The sequence below is a fragment of the Diachasma alloeum genome, unplaced genomic scaffold, assembly GCF_001412515.2.
Source record: "Diachasma alloeum isolate Michigan unplaced genomic scaffold, Dall2.0 Dall_scaffold_00394, whole genome shotgun sequence".
In the NCBI taxonomy this organism is placed as follows: domain Eukaryota; kingdom Metazoa; phylum Arthropoda; class Insecta; order Hymenoptera; family Braconidae; genus Diachasma; species Diachasma alloeum.
In genome coordinates, this window is record NW_021680533.1 from 369,259 (window position 1) to 385,763 (window position 16,505).

The window sequence follows — 16,505 nt, forward strand, 5'->3', positions numbered from 1 at the left end:
ACTCTGTTCTCCTCATCTGTTTACCCAACATACGATATATGTATTACCGGATTAGTTGACCCCTGTGGCTTTTAAATTACTCTCGGAAGACTGCCTCCAGGACATCTGGCCCATCATGCTCTCCACTCGAACCCTCTCAATCCAAACCGAAAGAAGAAAAAAACAACCGCCAGTGGTATCAATTACATTGTTGTTATTGCACCGAGGGATGAAAGATTCCCGTTGATATAATACACTGGTATAAGAGCATACAACAATAGACAGGTATCAAAAGGGGAGGGGATTTGTGGTAAAGCCCAGTAGCAAATGCGTAATGCGATAGCCATCTAGGGGGTGTGCAACTAGGCGTTTAATTTCTCAATTCACTAAATAGATACAGTAATAGCGAAAAAAAGTTACTGGTTCAGGATATATAATGGCGAAGTACCTTTGGAGATTTCAGTTGGTCCTGCGAACATGTCGGGGTCGCACGCGAGACGAAAAAGTGACTTTAGTATTGCGAGAATACTCTCAGATGACCCGAACGCATCTCCAGGGATTAAAAATGGTGAAGAAATATCGAACATAGATGATTACCCATTTGATCGTGAGGATGATGTTGACGTTATCACGGTTGAGCATCAGAATGAGGCGTCTCTCGGAGACAATGTTCACGAACAACGGCTGAGGCTCGTGAATTCGTGTGGAAAAGATGAAAAAGTGAATTTATCTCGGGTTGAAGATTCGAATTTGGATATGTGCGGGGAGTTGGGGGTGCACAGTGACCTTCAGTGGCTTCAGTGCACGAGGTATAGACCCCCGAGACTACCCCGGAGAACTTCCGGGACCAGAAACTGCAAGAGGAGGCCGGCCACCCATCCCAGGATACCTTTCACGTCCTTTCAACTGGAGGTGCTTGAGGATAAATACAAGACTGGGCCATATCTTACGAGGAAGGATGTTTTGCAGCTGGCGGGAATCCTCAGGCTGCCGCAGAGTCGTGTCAAGATTTGGTTCCAGAATCGACGGGCGAGGGATCGGCGGGAGAGCAAGGTCTCGAGTAGTTTAAGTATTTCGTAGGATTTAGGATTAGATGCAGACAAATTCAAGTTTAACGGTTTTTGATGCCCTTGTTTGGCATTCACACGCTGCTCTTACTTTCATGCCAATTTCCGATTCCATTTTCATTTTGTTAACGTCAATTTGAATCTCAATGGATTTTCATTTAAATGTCAAGGGATGTGAGGGATGAGGCGATAATAACCAGGGATATACAATATTATCACAATCAATTTTAACCCCTCACGGACGGGCTCGATGCCATGCATCGACCCATGAAAATATGAATGATTCTCTTTAAAATTGATTATTTCCTAAACTGTGGAATTCAACTCAACCAAACAAATAACAACGAAAAAAGGAATACTGTAGCTTCAATCACATATCGGTTTCGGTTTAATTTTCTGTTGATTAGAAGTTATTGCTTTACAATATGGCATTATAACGTAACGCAAATAACGCTATAACGACTATAACGCAAATCACGTTATGGCTTGCGCGTTATTTATTCTAGTTGTATCGAGGGTACTTGACGCTTGGAAACAAAAGAGCCCTGTCCGTGAGGAGTTAACAGAGTGATGGAAGATTACCAGAGTAATAACAAGATTAACAGAGTAATCGCTGAGTGACAGAATGACGTGAGTTTATATAGCGATGAGGTGAAATAAATGAAGAGTAAACAAATAAATGATTCAAAGTATTTATGCTGGAGGTGGTTCACTTCAATTGTTGAATTGATAGAGTAGATCATGATTTGAATGACAATTCAGTTTAATTCAATTTTGTCGGAATAAGTCAGTCTGAAATGTGACTGATTTCTTATGGACCTTTACTCGACATTATTTAGATGAAATATAATTTCTTTTATTCTTCCATCGTATTTTTCTGCATTTCTATGACGAATCGAATATATTATTCATTGTATTTATCATCATCTGCTGGAGTTAGCGGGTAATTTATTATTTTTTATTTATTGAATGAATGTTGAGGTGTGGAAAAAAAAAGAAAAATACTGTTGAACGAAGAAATGTGAAGATAATTATTTTATAATTACAATTGATTGGTAAAATTTGCAAATTAAGTTAAGAAGTTCAGACTAAACAAATTAAATAATTGATTTCAAGCATTTTACAAGAATTCTTCCTTCAAAATTTTCACACAGTTTGTTTTTTTCCATGATTTTGTGCGCATCAGCTTCTAACAATCAACAATACATTAATTATCCTTATTAATACACAGAAAATGGTGCGCTCAGATAATTCTCGAATTAAATTAAATCGTCAGAGAGCAATGACACTCTCTCTTCCAGCACCGACACCAACCCATTTGACTGGAATAGAAAAATCATATCAGTAGATCATTCAAAATATACATATTTGTGTACAAAAAAATATTCCTCTATTTTATTCGTCTTACCTGGAATATTCAAATTTTCCTCAATTATTCTCACAAATTTGCGAGCATTCACAGGTAATTTGTCAAGGGAACGAACACCCTCTGTCATCGAGTTCCAACCCTCGATAGTTTCATAAACCGGCTCGACTTTTGCAAGATCCGACGCTGTACTAGGGAAATATTCAATCTCTTTCCCATTGAGACGATATCCAGTGCATATTTTCAATTCTGGAAGTGTATCCAGGATGTCCAATTTCGTTAAACAAAGTGCGGTGTACCTAAAACCAATTATAACATAGAAATTGAGTTTTTAGGCGAAACAGGAAATTCTAAAAAAAAAATTGTTTGTGGTGGTATAAATGGCAGAGACATGGTAGAATTATTAATTTAGTCATGTGACAAAAATGGTCATATTTACATCTGTCATCTGACAGTGATAGTCCGTGTCACAAAATGTTTGAACTGCTCTATTTTTCCTTACGCTCTGGTTCATTCTTTGTGATTTACAAAGAAAGTAAATATTCAACCACATTCTTTAAGAAAAAGGCCCGCTGGCTTGGCGCAGTGGGTAAGTTCGTTGCCTCACATGCGAAAGGTTCCGAGTTCAAATCCCGGCCGGGTAGAATGGTGCGATCTAACCATTTAAAGTCTTGATCATCATCGCAGTATACCCTAACCGGGTCGAAGCGATGTAAAATAACGATAAAAAAAAGAAAAAAAATTCTATAAGAAAGAATTAGGGGAGAGTCGGGTAAAATGACTGCTTGACGCAATTTAATCAAAAAATTTTTTTTTGTCAATTTAAAAAAAATTAATTTATCAACTTTGTTTTATTCTTGAGAGTACTAATGAGAATAATAATTTTCCATTCAGTAGAATAAAAAATTATAGACAAGTTTTGACGAGAGAAGATTTTGTCAATGGAGTAGTTGAAAACAAAATGAAACAGCAAAATCCAGCGGAAGGCCCAGAGGAAGGCCCAAGGAGAGACTCAGAGGAGGAAAAAGGAAAATGGGATGCTGATTTTTAATCGAATGAGAAAGAAAAGTGTAATCGGCCTAATCTAATCAATTGAATTATAATTAATGAAATTATAAGATGAATAGAAAATTATTATTCTCATTAGTACTCCCAATAGTAAAAAAAGCTGATAAAAAAAAAATTTAACAAAACAAAATTTTTTTGCTTGAATTACATCAAACAGTCATTTTTCGACTGTTTCATTTTGTCCCATTCTCCCCTACTTCTTTAAAAAAATCGATTATGTCCCGAAGATTGTCGGCTTGCATTCAATAGTTCTTTCATCAAAGTCAATCATCAACTCAAAAAAAAAAGATATTTACCCATTAACCATGGTCGTGAACTTGAGCAACGCCAGATCTAGCCAGCCACATCGTCTTTTCCTGCGCGTTGTGACTCCAATTTCTCTCCCACGGGTCTGCAGAATCTCCCCAGTAGAATCCGTGAGCTCTGTTGGGAAGGGCCCATCGCCGACCCTGGTGGTGTAAGCCTTGACGACACCGATAGTCTCCCCGATGGTGGCTGGAGGTAATCCGAGACCAGTGATAACTCCTCCAATACTGCAATTTGAACTCGTTACGTATGGGTAGGTACCAAAGTCAATGTCCAACATGGCGGCGTTGGCACCCTCTACGAGGACCTTTTGGCCAGCCTTGAGAGCACTGTGGAGGTAGTAGACTGTCTCTTTCACCAGTGGCCTCACGCGTTCAGCATAACTTCAAACGAGAACAAGAGGAAATGTTAAGGAAACGGCTTCAGATTAATTCAGTTCAGTGAATTCCATATCATTCTAATTTATTAGAAAATTCTAATGAAGCAAATGAATAATTATGTACGAATAATTATGATGGTAGTGTTCTATTTAAACACATTGTCCTTAGAACATAAAACTGCTGAGAATAACATAAGGGTATTTGGAATTTCTTTACAACGAAGATATCTCAAAATTCTTAGTCAAAACTAGGATCAAAAGAACTAAAAACTCATGTCCCCATGCTTCTGACAGCTGTATAAGATGTATGAATCTATTGAGAAGTACGAATGACATCAAATGGTGCCCATTGAAAGAAAAGTAAAATAATTTTTTAGCTCTATAAGATTTGCGCATAGATGTGAGCCACCAGTTTTCGCATGATTTCAATTTATACTGTTATTTTTTCGTACTAATTTGATGAATTAATAGTACTCCCTCAATTGAACCTTCATTAAGCCCTAATTGATATTATTGTAGTTACATTTGAAAGTCTATAAAGCCAATTTATGATTGATTGAAAAAAGGTTTGAATTATCCAACAACAAATCTCGTTCTCAGTTCACTGAAAAATGTTCATTATTTTTGAACTAGCGAATTCATTGACTTGAGCTTCAATAAAGGAAAAAACAGCGTCTCCGACAATAGTTTACGCAATGAAATAACACAATTATTCATTTCTAGAATATTATAGCCGACAATATTATCTATGAATATCTTATGGACAAGGTGGTACGGTATGTAAACCACGACATTACAATTTGCATTATTTCAATTTTTTTTTTTTTTTTTTTTTTTTTTTTTTTTTTTTTTTTTTTTTTTTTTTTTTTTTTTTTTTTTTTTTTTTTTTTTTTTTTTTTTTTTTTTTTTTTTTTTTTTTTTTTTTTTTTTTTTTTTTTTTTTTTTTTTTTTTTTTTTTTTTTTTTTTTTTTTTTTTTTTTTTTTTTTTTTTTTTTTTTTTTTTTTTTTTTTTTTTTTTTTTTTTTTTTTTTTTTTTTTTTTTTTTTTTTTTTTTTTTTTTTTTTTTTTTTTTTTTTTTTTTTTTTTTTTTTTTTTTTTTTTTTTTTTTTTTTTTTTTTTTTTTTTTTTTTTTTTTTTTTTTTTTTTTTTTTTTTTTTTTTTTTTTTTTTTTTTTTTTTTTTTTTTTTTTTTTTTTTTTTTTTTTTTTTTTTTTTTTTTTTTTTTTTTTTTTTTTTTTTTTTTTTTTTTTTTTTTTNATATTTCAATTATGCCATTCCAACTGTAATTTTTTCACTAATGTAATTTAAATTACTATTTTTCATTCTTCAATAATTTGACAGAATTTTTAATAAATAGTGCAGTTTAATAAGAAAACTCAACTTCACTAATTAATTTATAGTCTCAATGCAGATTTCAACAATAATACAATACCCTGAATGTAGCTATTGCTTCTATCAATACCTTAACGAACTGCTCGACCAATTAACAATACTCAATACTTCAGTGATAAAAATGTAGGCTAATAAATCAACGAAAAACAATTAAAAGATGATTGTTTCTCTTATGGAAAAGGATAAATTCGATCGTTTAGCATTTCCTAATTTGATGCATTGAGCAATTCCGCGAACATTTCTAGTTCTACTATTATTGTTGGTAATATTATTCACCCCTTATAACGCTCTAATTCCGAATTAACGTCGACCTGAAGCGATGGAAACATCCTCTGATATTGGAGCACCAGAGTCTTGAATTTTTCCGAAAATTTATCAAAATCTCCGAGAAGATCCCCAATTCTCAATCCATTCCGGGTGGCTTTACTCGAGTACGTGGGGCCAATGCCTTTTTTCGTTGTTCCAAGGGATTGTGTGCCTTTCTCCAGCTCCTGCATGCCATCGACCTGCTGATGGAAGTCAAAGACAATGTGAGCACGATCGGAGATGATCAACCTGTTCTGCCAGTCCTTGAGGCCCTTTGCCTCATTTTGCTCAAGCTCCTCGAACAACCCCGGCAAGTGAATGACCACTCCATTCCCTGGAATAATCAGGGACCATGCGGTGAAATTTATTTATCGCTAGTAACTAATTTTGATTGTGAGTTTCATCGATGCCTGAGTAATGAGTTTCGTCAGGCGACTACTTGTATCTTATTTATAGCAGTCGTATTTTATAGTTTACTCGAGTTTCTGAGTATTTTATCGATTGTAACAGTATTACAAAGGTTAAGTGGAACAAAAAATTATTGCGAATGGGTAATTCCCCAGTTATCATTGGAATGAAGAGATCCATAGTTAAAGGAATGTTAATGCAATTGAATTGTTGCTGCAATTATGTGATGCTCGAGGGTTTCATCAGGTTTAATAATGCTTCCACGATCTATCCTGTATTGTTCTTATCTCCATAATCTCGATAAACTGTTTCTAGGTTCCCAGTATTTTACTCCATTTTGCGAGTATTGGGGTCATAAAAATGTTTACTTCCGATAAGAAATTCTAGGCCTTATACCTTCAGGTGTTTATCTGAATGTGAGAATGCATGCATCTTTCTGAACGCTTGAATCTGAACACATATTTTTATTGCGGAAATACGTTTCATTGAATTTCATTGAACTTTCAAATATATTTAGTTGTTACATGTCAAAATAACACATGTCATTTCAATACAGAATAGTATACTATTCCCCTATTTCCCCCAATTGAACCCTATTACTATAATGTAATAGGATTCAATTGTTTTATGGAAATTTCAATTTCTAAGAAACACGTCGAAAGTGAAAACAAAAAAAGGCGTTTCAAGTTAGAAAACAAACATGTCAAGAAAAACGCTATTAATAATGAAATCTATTATTCTAAAATGCTGAGTCCGGCTGATGTTCGATAGCCTAAGTATTGATGTTATATAGTTCTGGTGACATTGCGACGATATTCACTAACACAGGATGTTTCTTTTTAATCTTCACTGTACTATCTTAACGATAAAAACCGTATTAATATATTATTAAATATGGCAATTTTAGGAAACTTATTATTTTCTGAAACTCCATAGGACATAGTTGGTTTTAACCCTAAAAAGCCCCGATATTTGTTGTAAGATTAACATCTATTATTCTTGTGTTGAGTTTTTCATGTGTTATTTAGAGCTGTATGTAACCATATTTAGACCTTGATGGATACTATTTATCCAGTTCGGTCGATTTCTTCCAACTTCATAGATCATTTACTGGAAAATATTTATTAACTTCCACCCTTATAGTCATCCTTCCAGCTCATAAAAGATGCACAATTTCGTATTGAAACCAATCGGAAGCACCTGACCTCTATATTGAAATATATGTGTTTCTTGTTTTCGGCGATGGTATACATTGATTTTTTTCTTTTCATTTTTTCTGAACAGATTTTAACAATCAAAAGTATCAATCTGGTTTGAAAATTCCAAGAGATTGATCACTTTATGATCGATTGATTTTCTGAAGCCGCCAGTAGGCGTGCGGTTCCACCAGCATTCTTGAGGCGCGCGATGAGAGAATCTCATCAGCTTCTCGTCAAAATAGAGCCAAATATCGACAGTCGGCGCTGTTCAGGGTTTAGGGGTACGAGTTCCGTACCCGTAACACGTGGAAAATTTCGGCCGGGCCGAAGAAATAGTCAAATAGTCGATACGAGTGAGACGGAATTTTCACGAGTGTAAAGTCGGCAGCCCTCGCCTTCACCTCGGGCCAATCACACTCGTGAAAATTTTTTGTCAGTGATGCTACGTTCAGCGAGTGGTCGAACTGTGCCTTTTTCGTTTGCAAGTCAACGAAAAGACTTTTCGTTTACGAATAAACGAAACGGCACTTTTCGGCACGAGGTGAACATAGCAGCAGTATCAAAATAGTATATTTCTCGTATGAACTTCACCCCCGTGAAAATTCCCGTCTGACATGTGTCGAACAATATTGTTCGATAGTGATGTTACGTTCAGCGAGTGATCGAACTGTACCTTTTTCGTTTGCGAGTAAATGCAACAGTCAAAAAATATTGTTCGACAAATGTAAGATGGGAATTTTTAGCTCGTGTGATTAGCAACTTCACACGTGTTGAAAATTCCGTCACACTCGTATCGAAATATGCTATTTTCTACTCAATCCTAACCGATAGACGACTTTTATCACCATCAAAGTAAGCTAGAAGAGTTACTTGAGGCATTTAAAAAAATTTCAGACAAATATTTGCGCTTTTAGGAGGGTATATTTCCTATGGAGTGAAAATTTTTGTGAGAAAGTCTTATAACGCGCCTACTGACGGGTTAATCTATCATTAATTTTTATAATGCATTTTGCACAAGTGTCCTGAAATTTAATGCTCTCAATTTTTTTATTTTTATAAAGAAACGCAATTAATTTTTTCATGGTGAATGAAAGAAGGACATCCTGCATAAATAAATACGGTGAAAGAGCAGAGAAATATTTTGTTCAAAAATAAAAATAGAATTCTCACCTAAAACTGACTTGCATTTTGGATTGATAATTCCACTAGGCAATAGGTGAAAGAAGAAGGAGACTCCGTCAACGACCACCGTATGTCCAGCATTATTTCCTCCCTGATAAAAAATACTCTATTATCACAACATAAAAATCCACAATCTCTCACTCTGCTGTATCCTTTACACGAGTCACAGATAAAAGTCATTAATCAACTGGAGTGAACTGGTATTCAACAGCTTGTCCTTTCTCCCCGAGTCTTAATCTCAATGATTTGTCACTATTAATTTCCATTCGCAGAACCAAAGTGCAGTTTCTGCGTCACATCATAATTTATTATCATTAAATTACATATTTTAACAAGTCGCCTCATTAACTGCGGTAATTTTCCCTAGACAATCAGACATAAATCAAGTCCAGGCATAAATAAGAAAGAAAAACGATACCATTTTTCTTCCGAAATCTCCCGATTGTTATTCTCAAGGCTCTATGGAGGGAGTACTAGAGTGAACAGGCCAATTGTTAGACGGTTAAGGGAAATTCGAGTTTCGTGGTAGGATCTAAAATAAAAGAATCACCTAAATGGGGATACGATGACTTCCATACCTTCCAGAATGTTTTAATTAGCAGAAAAAATTATTTGAAGTGAAAATAAAAAAAGAATAATTAAATTAGGAAATAGTTGAATGCAGCCGAAACCCCTAATTTCCGGACGACTGGGCCATATTTTATTTATTAAATGTCAATCAATAGGAAAAATAAATGATCATATGATCAAACACAAGTAATTCTGAAAGTATTACGAGTATTGAAAGGTGAAATAATCAGTACAATTTTCATTTTATTTATGGAATATTCAATGCAAGTTGAAACCGTCCAGAAACTAACCCCCCTCCATAAATTGACCCGTTTACCCTACCAACAGAGTAAAGATATTCATACCGACAAACCACTTTTACATGTTGCCGCTGACAATTGGCAGGTTCTGAAGCCATCGGAAACTCTAAAAATAATAACTGCTCTCAAAATCAACGCTCAAGGTCTGCCGCCACCCCCACCCCATCTATTTCACATTAGTTACAACACACAGGTTGTAAAGATGACGTCGAAACACGTCTAAATAGAACAATCGGAAATAATTAATACGAAGAAGTAATACGATGCGAATACACTCCTACGTACGGACGAGAATCTAATTACTGAAAAATTATGATATTCAAGTACATGTGAGGATTTCATATAGGCCTCACATACATCAAAATAGTGTTCACGGAAAAGGATCAGATTTTTTATTTTATAACCAGAATCACACCACTATTTATTTTATTTTGGTACAAGAAAAAATATTAAACAAAGGAAAAATACCAATTTTTATTTTTGAAACAGGAAATGCGGGTACAAGATTTTTTTGGTGCACAAAAAAAGATTTGTAAAAATTAAGAGTTTAATATTGAAATCTTCAGCAGAAAGTGAGAAAATAAAGATTCAATTTTTTTGCATTTCGGAGCACAAAAAAATCTTACCTGACACCGGCAGACAACATCAGCATCATCAGCAAGCATATCCACCACCTTGCCTTTTCCCTCATCCCCCCATTGTGCCCCAAGTACAACCGTGACCTTCGTTTCATTTGTCGAAGTTGTTGTCCTCTGTTTTTTCCTAGGTGATGACAAATTGCCATCACCATTCGCCTGCTGAATTCTTGGACACGCGGACATGATTACAATTTCACGTATTACTCCACTTTGCACTCGAGGTAATTAATTCGAAGATTTGAATTGTTGTGATGGTGAGTGTCGCACGATCTGCGGGCGTTTTTACACCACGGGGAGAAAAAGACACCTCGTAAATGGGGTTGGCAATTTTTTCAGGAAAAAAATGGACACGAGAACATGTCTCGTTGAACCACCGAGTCGTACTCGCGCTGAGAAATCACGGGACCTCGGCAGCGCCTTCATCATTCAACCGGAAGTTTATATACGCTGAGGGAGGTGGCGGCATCTTACGAGGGTAAGAAGAGTTGGCGAAAATTTTCCGTTGGAGCCAGTGCCTTATAATCTCTGAGTGGTATAAGGTGTTCTCCATGAAGAATAGAGAATTCTTCATGGTGTTCTCCAAAGAGGATTGACTGAAGTAGAGGTTCAGATCTCGGGGTTGAAGTGACCCCAAGGGGTGACCACCACGACCGCCACTTTGCTAGTGACATATCAATAGAAGCGCCAAAATTCAAATATACTCATGGTCCATACGGTGTACAACGAAACGCTGTCAAAATATCTACATATCAACGGTGGACAGCTTTGAAAACAAGCATATTTTGTGATATTAAAGTTTCACAAAGCTCCTTTTTCATAATTAAACATTTCTATCACTATGGTTGGTACAAATTGATAATAGTCTCATAACCGTTCATATCCGATTGAATATGGGACATTCAGTTGTACGCTTCAATAATTTGTTTACTGAAATGGTGCTCGAAAAATTTGTCTTCTCACAAAATTTGAAATTGTAAAAGAATAAAAAATTACACATAAGTGGATAAAACAATTTTCCTTCAGTGAGAATGTACATTAATATCAATTTTCGAATAATACGTATGTGATTCCGAGTATTCCACCAAAAAGTGAGATTATATTTCCTTTTATTCGTGAATCGACTGCATGGTATCAAATTATATCCTGCAAACTCTCTTTATCATGCTTCAGCCAAATGCAACTGTTCCTACCTGGATCGTTTTTTGGAAGTATGATACGTGGAAGTATTATACTCACTAAAAATAATTGCTTATAATTCTATTCATTTCCAAGATAATCAGCAGTCAATTTTCGAAAAAGGAGAATTTACTTTCATTTTCATCGGAATAGATACCAACTTCAAATCAGTGAGATATTGATAGTCGTGCTATCGCAGTTAAGTGAAAATGTTCTTGCTGCTAATTTAATTAATTTACGATACTGTACAGGTCGACAAAAAGAGCTATACATGGTATAAGCAATACAACACCTGAATTCTTCATGATTTTATAATTCTATCGTATCATTATGATAATTGTTCCATCCATCAGAGTTTATACCTTGGACATACTGTGCAAGTATAAATTTCGAATCGAAGAAACTTCATTTAGTNGAATCGAAGAAACTTCATTTAGTCCGAAAAATGTCGGTCTTTAAAAATGTCGGTATATTACCGTCAATATGATATTGCAGGAAGGTACCTTAGGAGTTTTCGTTTCAGTGTATCTCAGAGATGGCATTACTTGTTCTGATTCTCTTGGTACCCCACGGGAAAAGCGGCGTCCCGGTCGAATTGTCGGTAAATGAGTCGGGTGCTTGAGTTGTTACGTTCCAAGCTGCCCAAGTAGCAAACCTTGCAAAAGATATCTGAAAGTATACCAAAAAGGCAGACTAATGTCCGTCCAATAGGTATCTTGCAGTCATACGATAACTTTTAGTTAACTTCTAGGTAACTTCTAGACACAAGTTACCTTTTTGGACAGACATTAGACAGCCTTTTTGGTATACTTGCAGATACCCTCCAGAACTGTGCTGCTTGGGTGGTTCTCCGTTGAACAGATGGCAGGTCCAATGCCCGTGGAGCGCTAAAGCACTCTGCTCCACAAGTGCGGGAATTTTCGAATAAAAATAATTGAACACGAACACCAATTTAATTAGATAATCCAATCGAAACGTTTATATTTACTTTTCAAAACTTAGAAGATATTTTACAACAACACTTTGGGTTTTTAAAACTTGAGAAGACGACAACAATTTCTCTCGAACTTCTCGTATCCACGTATGGGGTGGATCTGCACTTACTCCTACTCTAAAAATTAGGCTAAGTGTCGAAGATGAAGGGCTCATCCCACAGAAAAGAGTAGGGGACCAATCGTGGCCTTGAATCCAGTGAACAGTGTTGGTCTAACACCCCCGCGATCGCTCGAGCTGGCCCAGCCCCAACTCTCGAGTCTACGTGACTTGAACAAAGGGCCTTACATGTGGTTTTTTGGGAGACAGAAAATGCTTGAATTTCACCCGGGGAAAATAAACTGTCTCCAGGAAAAGGTTTTACGACTCGAACGGTTTAATGTCAAGCTAGAATTGCACTCGAAAACTCTATATAAAAAAAACAATACAAAGGATCTTTTATTTTTGGATGGCAAGAGCTACGTCGAGAGACTCTTTAGATTTATTACTCGTTTACTGTTTACGAGTTTCTCGAACTTACTTTCCAAAATTCTATATTTTCTTGTTTCCAAAACCGTGGGAATATTTCAACTAGCTTAAAAATAATATTGGATTTATAAAATTATCAGATAAAAATATTTGAATCTCAATGGTATAATCTAGTGGAATAATGGTAGTCATAGGGACTCTATATGGTAACTAGTGGTTTACGCGACAGAGTAACTCGGCACGATTGGGCGGTTTACCGCCGTTTAGGCGAGGTGGGAAGTCTGGAAGGCGGTATGAGATTGAGGTTTCTAGCCCATCGCCCAATTAGGCAATTTTTTTTTGCATTATGCAATTTTAGGCGTATTCTCAATTTGATTTTTTTTTTTATTTTAAACAAATCTCTTACGTCATTTACAAGCGAAATGACATTTTCTTGATCATTAAAAATTCAAATTCGTTCAATAATTCGTCACCAGTTGACCCTTTTGTCGGTACAGTTTTGGGTGCGTTTGCATGTGTCGGACATCCATTGGGGTCTTTCGGTTTCCACAACTGTCAAGCGTGTTTATACTTGATTTTGATCGATGATCACAACTTAAATACAAAATATATATATGAAAATGGGTAAACATGGGAAATATGAAAAACATTACAACAAATCCTGGGAATTGGCACCTGAGATGGCAGGTGAGGGTAAATCGTTCTTTCAGACGAATAAATATTATGTCTCTAGTGTTAACCTTCCGGTAAGTTTCTCATTTCCCAGCTTGGATATCAAAGAATCCAGATCCCAATGCATTAGGACAAGAAGCTTATTGTAAGTTTTGCAAAGTAGGCCTAAGAGCACATAAGACAGATTTGCTGGCCCACGCCGTAACCCAGAAACATCGTCGATTCGCTGAATCTCTCAACAATCAAAGGCCAATTTCAACGTTCGGGATTAATGTGGTTGGAGATGCTACGAAATTAGCAGAGATAAAACTATCCGTTTTTGTTGCACTACACAGTGCAGTCAGAACCATCGACCATTTAGGAGAAATTGTTCAGAAGTTGGGAAAAAAGAGTCAACTTGAGTCCATACGTCTTCATCGAACAAAATGTTCTCAACTTTTGAAAAACGTACTATCTCCAACAATATTGAGTTCTCTTGTGGAAGATATTGGTGATAGAAAATACTCTCTTATTATTGATGAATCGACTGATGTACCGGTCCAGAAATATTTGGCTCTATGTATCAGGTACATCAGTGAGAAAGAAGGAGCTATAACCACCGACTTCTTGGGTATCGTGAGCGTGACAGAAACCACATCAAACTGTTTATATCAACATATTACGTCATACTTAAACAGCATCAATCTTCCTGTGAAAAATTTGATCGCTATTGGAACTGATGGCGCAAGCAATATGGTTGGTGTTAATCACTCAGTATTTACCCTGTTAAGGGATAACATACCGTTACCTAATTTGATCCTCATTCGCTGCATATGTCACTCTTTAAATCTGTGTGCTTCGAAAGCTGCTGACGTTCTCCCTGCTCATTTGGAGTATTTGATACGAGAGTCACGAAATTGGTTTTGTCTGAGTGCAAAACGAATGGAAGAATACCGGGCATTATTCAATCTTATCAATGACAATAACAAGAAACTGTTGGCTCTAATACAACTATGCGACACAAGATGGCTGGCGTATAATGGAGTAGTGAGACGTATTCTGGATCAATGGTTGGAGTTAAAGACTCATTTTTCTATGATTGCTACTAAAAATCAGGACAAATGTCTAACTGCTAGACACTTGGCTCAAATTTATAACGATCCAGCCAATCACTTATACTTACTTTTCCTGAAATCCATCCTCCAGGGAGTCACTGAAGTAAATCTCCTATTTCAAAGCACGGATCGCGATATTTATGAACTTTTCGATAGTTTATGGACCCTCATTCTCTCAGTGGCTACTCGTTTTATTAAACCTTTATTCATTGAAAAAGCTCAAACTACTCAGTGTGTCACTGTAATTAGTGAAGCACTGAATAATACGCTAGCACTGAAGTCAATCGACGAAGTCAATCTGGGGGTGGAATTTCATCGTGCAACCGTAAATGACGAAGTACCACCAGAGGTTGTCACAGAAGTGTCTCGAAGATGCAGAGAATACCTTCTGACTTTATGTGAGCAGCTTGTGAACCGTATGCCGAATAATTTGAAAATCTTGAAAGACGTTTCAAAGTTTGCATCGGTGAAAGTTTTGTCTCCAGCCACCAAACCATCAATTAACGATATACCACCGGTATTCATCCAGGACAGTGATCTCACAGCAATCGATAATCAGTTGAGAGACATCAATCTGATTCCTTGGAATGACCATTTTTCTAGGGAAATTTTGAATGATACATCCAAATTCTGGTCTCATGCTTATACATTTAAAAATGGCAGTGGTTGACAGGTGGTCAAGGAGTTGGCTGGAACAGTTTTAAAAATGCTTTCGCTGCCAGTCAGCAATGCAGTGGTCGAGAGTTTTCTCAGTGATGAATTGCGTCAAAATCAAGTGTAGGAATAAAATGCAGATCGATATGTTGACTGCGATTCTGAGGATTCGTATTCATTGTTACGTGAGAAAACTCCGTTGTACTTCCTTTGAGCCTACTCAACAGATGTTCCAATTATTTACCGCTAAAATGTACGAGATTCCCAAAAGCGATGCCCCTGGATCTTCGCACAATGCTGACGAGATTGACGTATTGGAAGAGACCCTGACACTCTTCAGTACTGACGAAGCTGAGAGCTGTACGCTCCCATCTGCCGAGTTGTGAACAGCAGAACTTTTATTATTTTATTGCGTATAATCCACATACTCTTTTCCAAAGATTAATAGCTATAATATTTGTTTGTGATAATATGTTATAACTTATAGCACTAAAGTGATATTGGTCTCTATTTTTTATTTAAAAAAAAGAGAATAATAATCAATACACCTCGATTCATTTTTATTCCGCTTTTTCCCCTTATAGGCGCAATGATAATTTTTACTTTCCAACCGGAAAATAGTAGAGACTCATTTTAATATTTTCGAATATTCAAAATGCGGCTGTATTTTAAGCGATTTGGGCTTTTCCCTAGGCGGGTTTAGGCTACTTGGGTTGGTAACGACGGGTGGCGGTTTTAGGCTAGGTCTCGTGGGGAGAGAGGCTCTCTACCGTTCGCCGTATCTGGCAACTCTGCTCGGCAGTAGCAGCCCCGCTGTCACAGAGACAGGTTCGGAGGGGTACTTTTGTCCTCCTTATACTCAATGTTTACTTTATGTTTTTCAGTTGATTTATTCGCCGACTAATTAATATTAAGGGATGAAACAAAGACTGTTCAATGGAGAATTAAATTCCCCATCCATCACGCCCCGTTTCATCCCTTAATCTCTGCAATAAAAAAATAAAAACTGCGACGAAAGTCGCGGCGCTATGAAAAACCTAATGGTTTCTCGGCGCAGTGACTCCCGACAACTCGCCCGCTAATTAAAAAATCGTATCTCTGCTCCTAATTAACATTAAGGAATGAAACCAATGCTGTTCGATGGAGAATTAAATTCCCCATCCATCAACCCCCGTTTCATCTTTTAATCTTTCTAATGAAAAAATTATAACTGCGACGAAAGTCGCGGCGCTTTGAAAAACTCAATGGTTTCTCGGCGCAGTGACTCCCGACAACTCGCCCGCTAATTAA

At 36.5% G+C, this 16,505-nt stretch overlaps 2 protein-coding genes across 2 annotated transcripts; one reads left to right on the forward strand and one right to left on the reverse strand.

Moving 5' to 3' along the window:
• Positions 1 to 456: 456 nt before the first annotated feature.
• On the forward strand, positions 457 to 1,059 carry LOC107041921 (homeobox protein engrailed-2). The gene has a single exon (XM_015262737.1). It carries the CDS (start codon positions 457 to 459, stop codon positions 1,057 to 1,059), a length of 603 nt encoding a protein of 200 aa, XP_015118223.1.
• A 992-nt stretch (positions 1,060 to 2,051) lies between these two features.
• Positions 2,052 to 10,555, reverse strand: LOC107041954 (adenylosuccinate synthetase). Its single transcript, XM_015262790.1, has 6 exons — positions 10,147 to 10,555; positions 8,640 to 8,742; positions 5,833 to 6,196; positions 3,777 to 4,169; positions 2,455 to 2,711; positions 2,052 to 2,368 (listed from the first exon to the last, which is right to left on the reverse strand). The coding sequence occupies exons 1-6, from the start codon at positions 10,339 to 10,341 to the stop codon at positions 2,319 to 2,321; spliced, it is 1,362 nt and encodes a 453-aa protein (XP_015118276.1). The 5' UTR covers positions 10,342 to 10,555; the 3' UTR covers positions 2,052 to 2,318.
• Between the last annotated feature and the right edge of the window lie 5,950 nt (positions 10,556 to 16,505).

Bases quoted from the DNA above. Each gene is read 5' to 3' on its own strand.
- LOC107041921 (XM_015262737.1), top strand. From the start codon at position 457: ATGTCGGGGTCGCACGCGAGACGAAAAAGTGACTTTAGTATTGCGAGA.
- LOC107041954 (XM_015262790.1), bottom strand. From the start codon at position 10,341: ATGTCCGCGTGTCCAAGAATTCAGCAGGCGAATGGTGATGGCAATTTG. The intron at 8,743-10,146 runs GTAAGATTTTTT...ATTTTTTATCAG, and splicing joins ATGTTGTCTGCCGGTGTCAG to GGAGGAAATAATGCTGGACA. The intron at 6,197-8,639 runs GTGAGAATTCTA...TGATTATTCCAG, and splicing joins AAAATGCAAGTCAGTTTTAG to GGAATGGAGTGGTCATTCAC.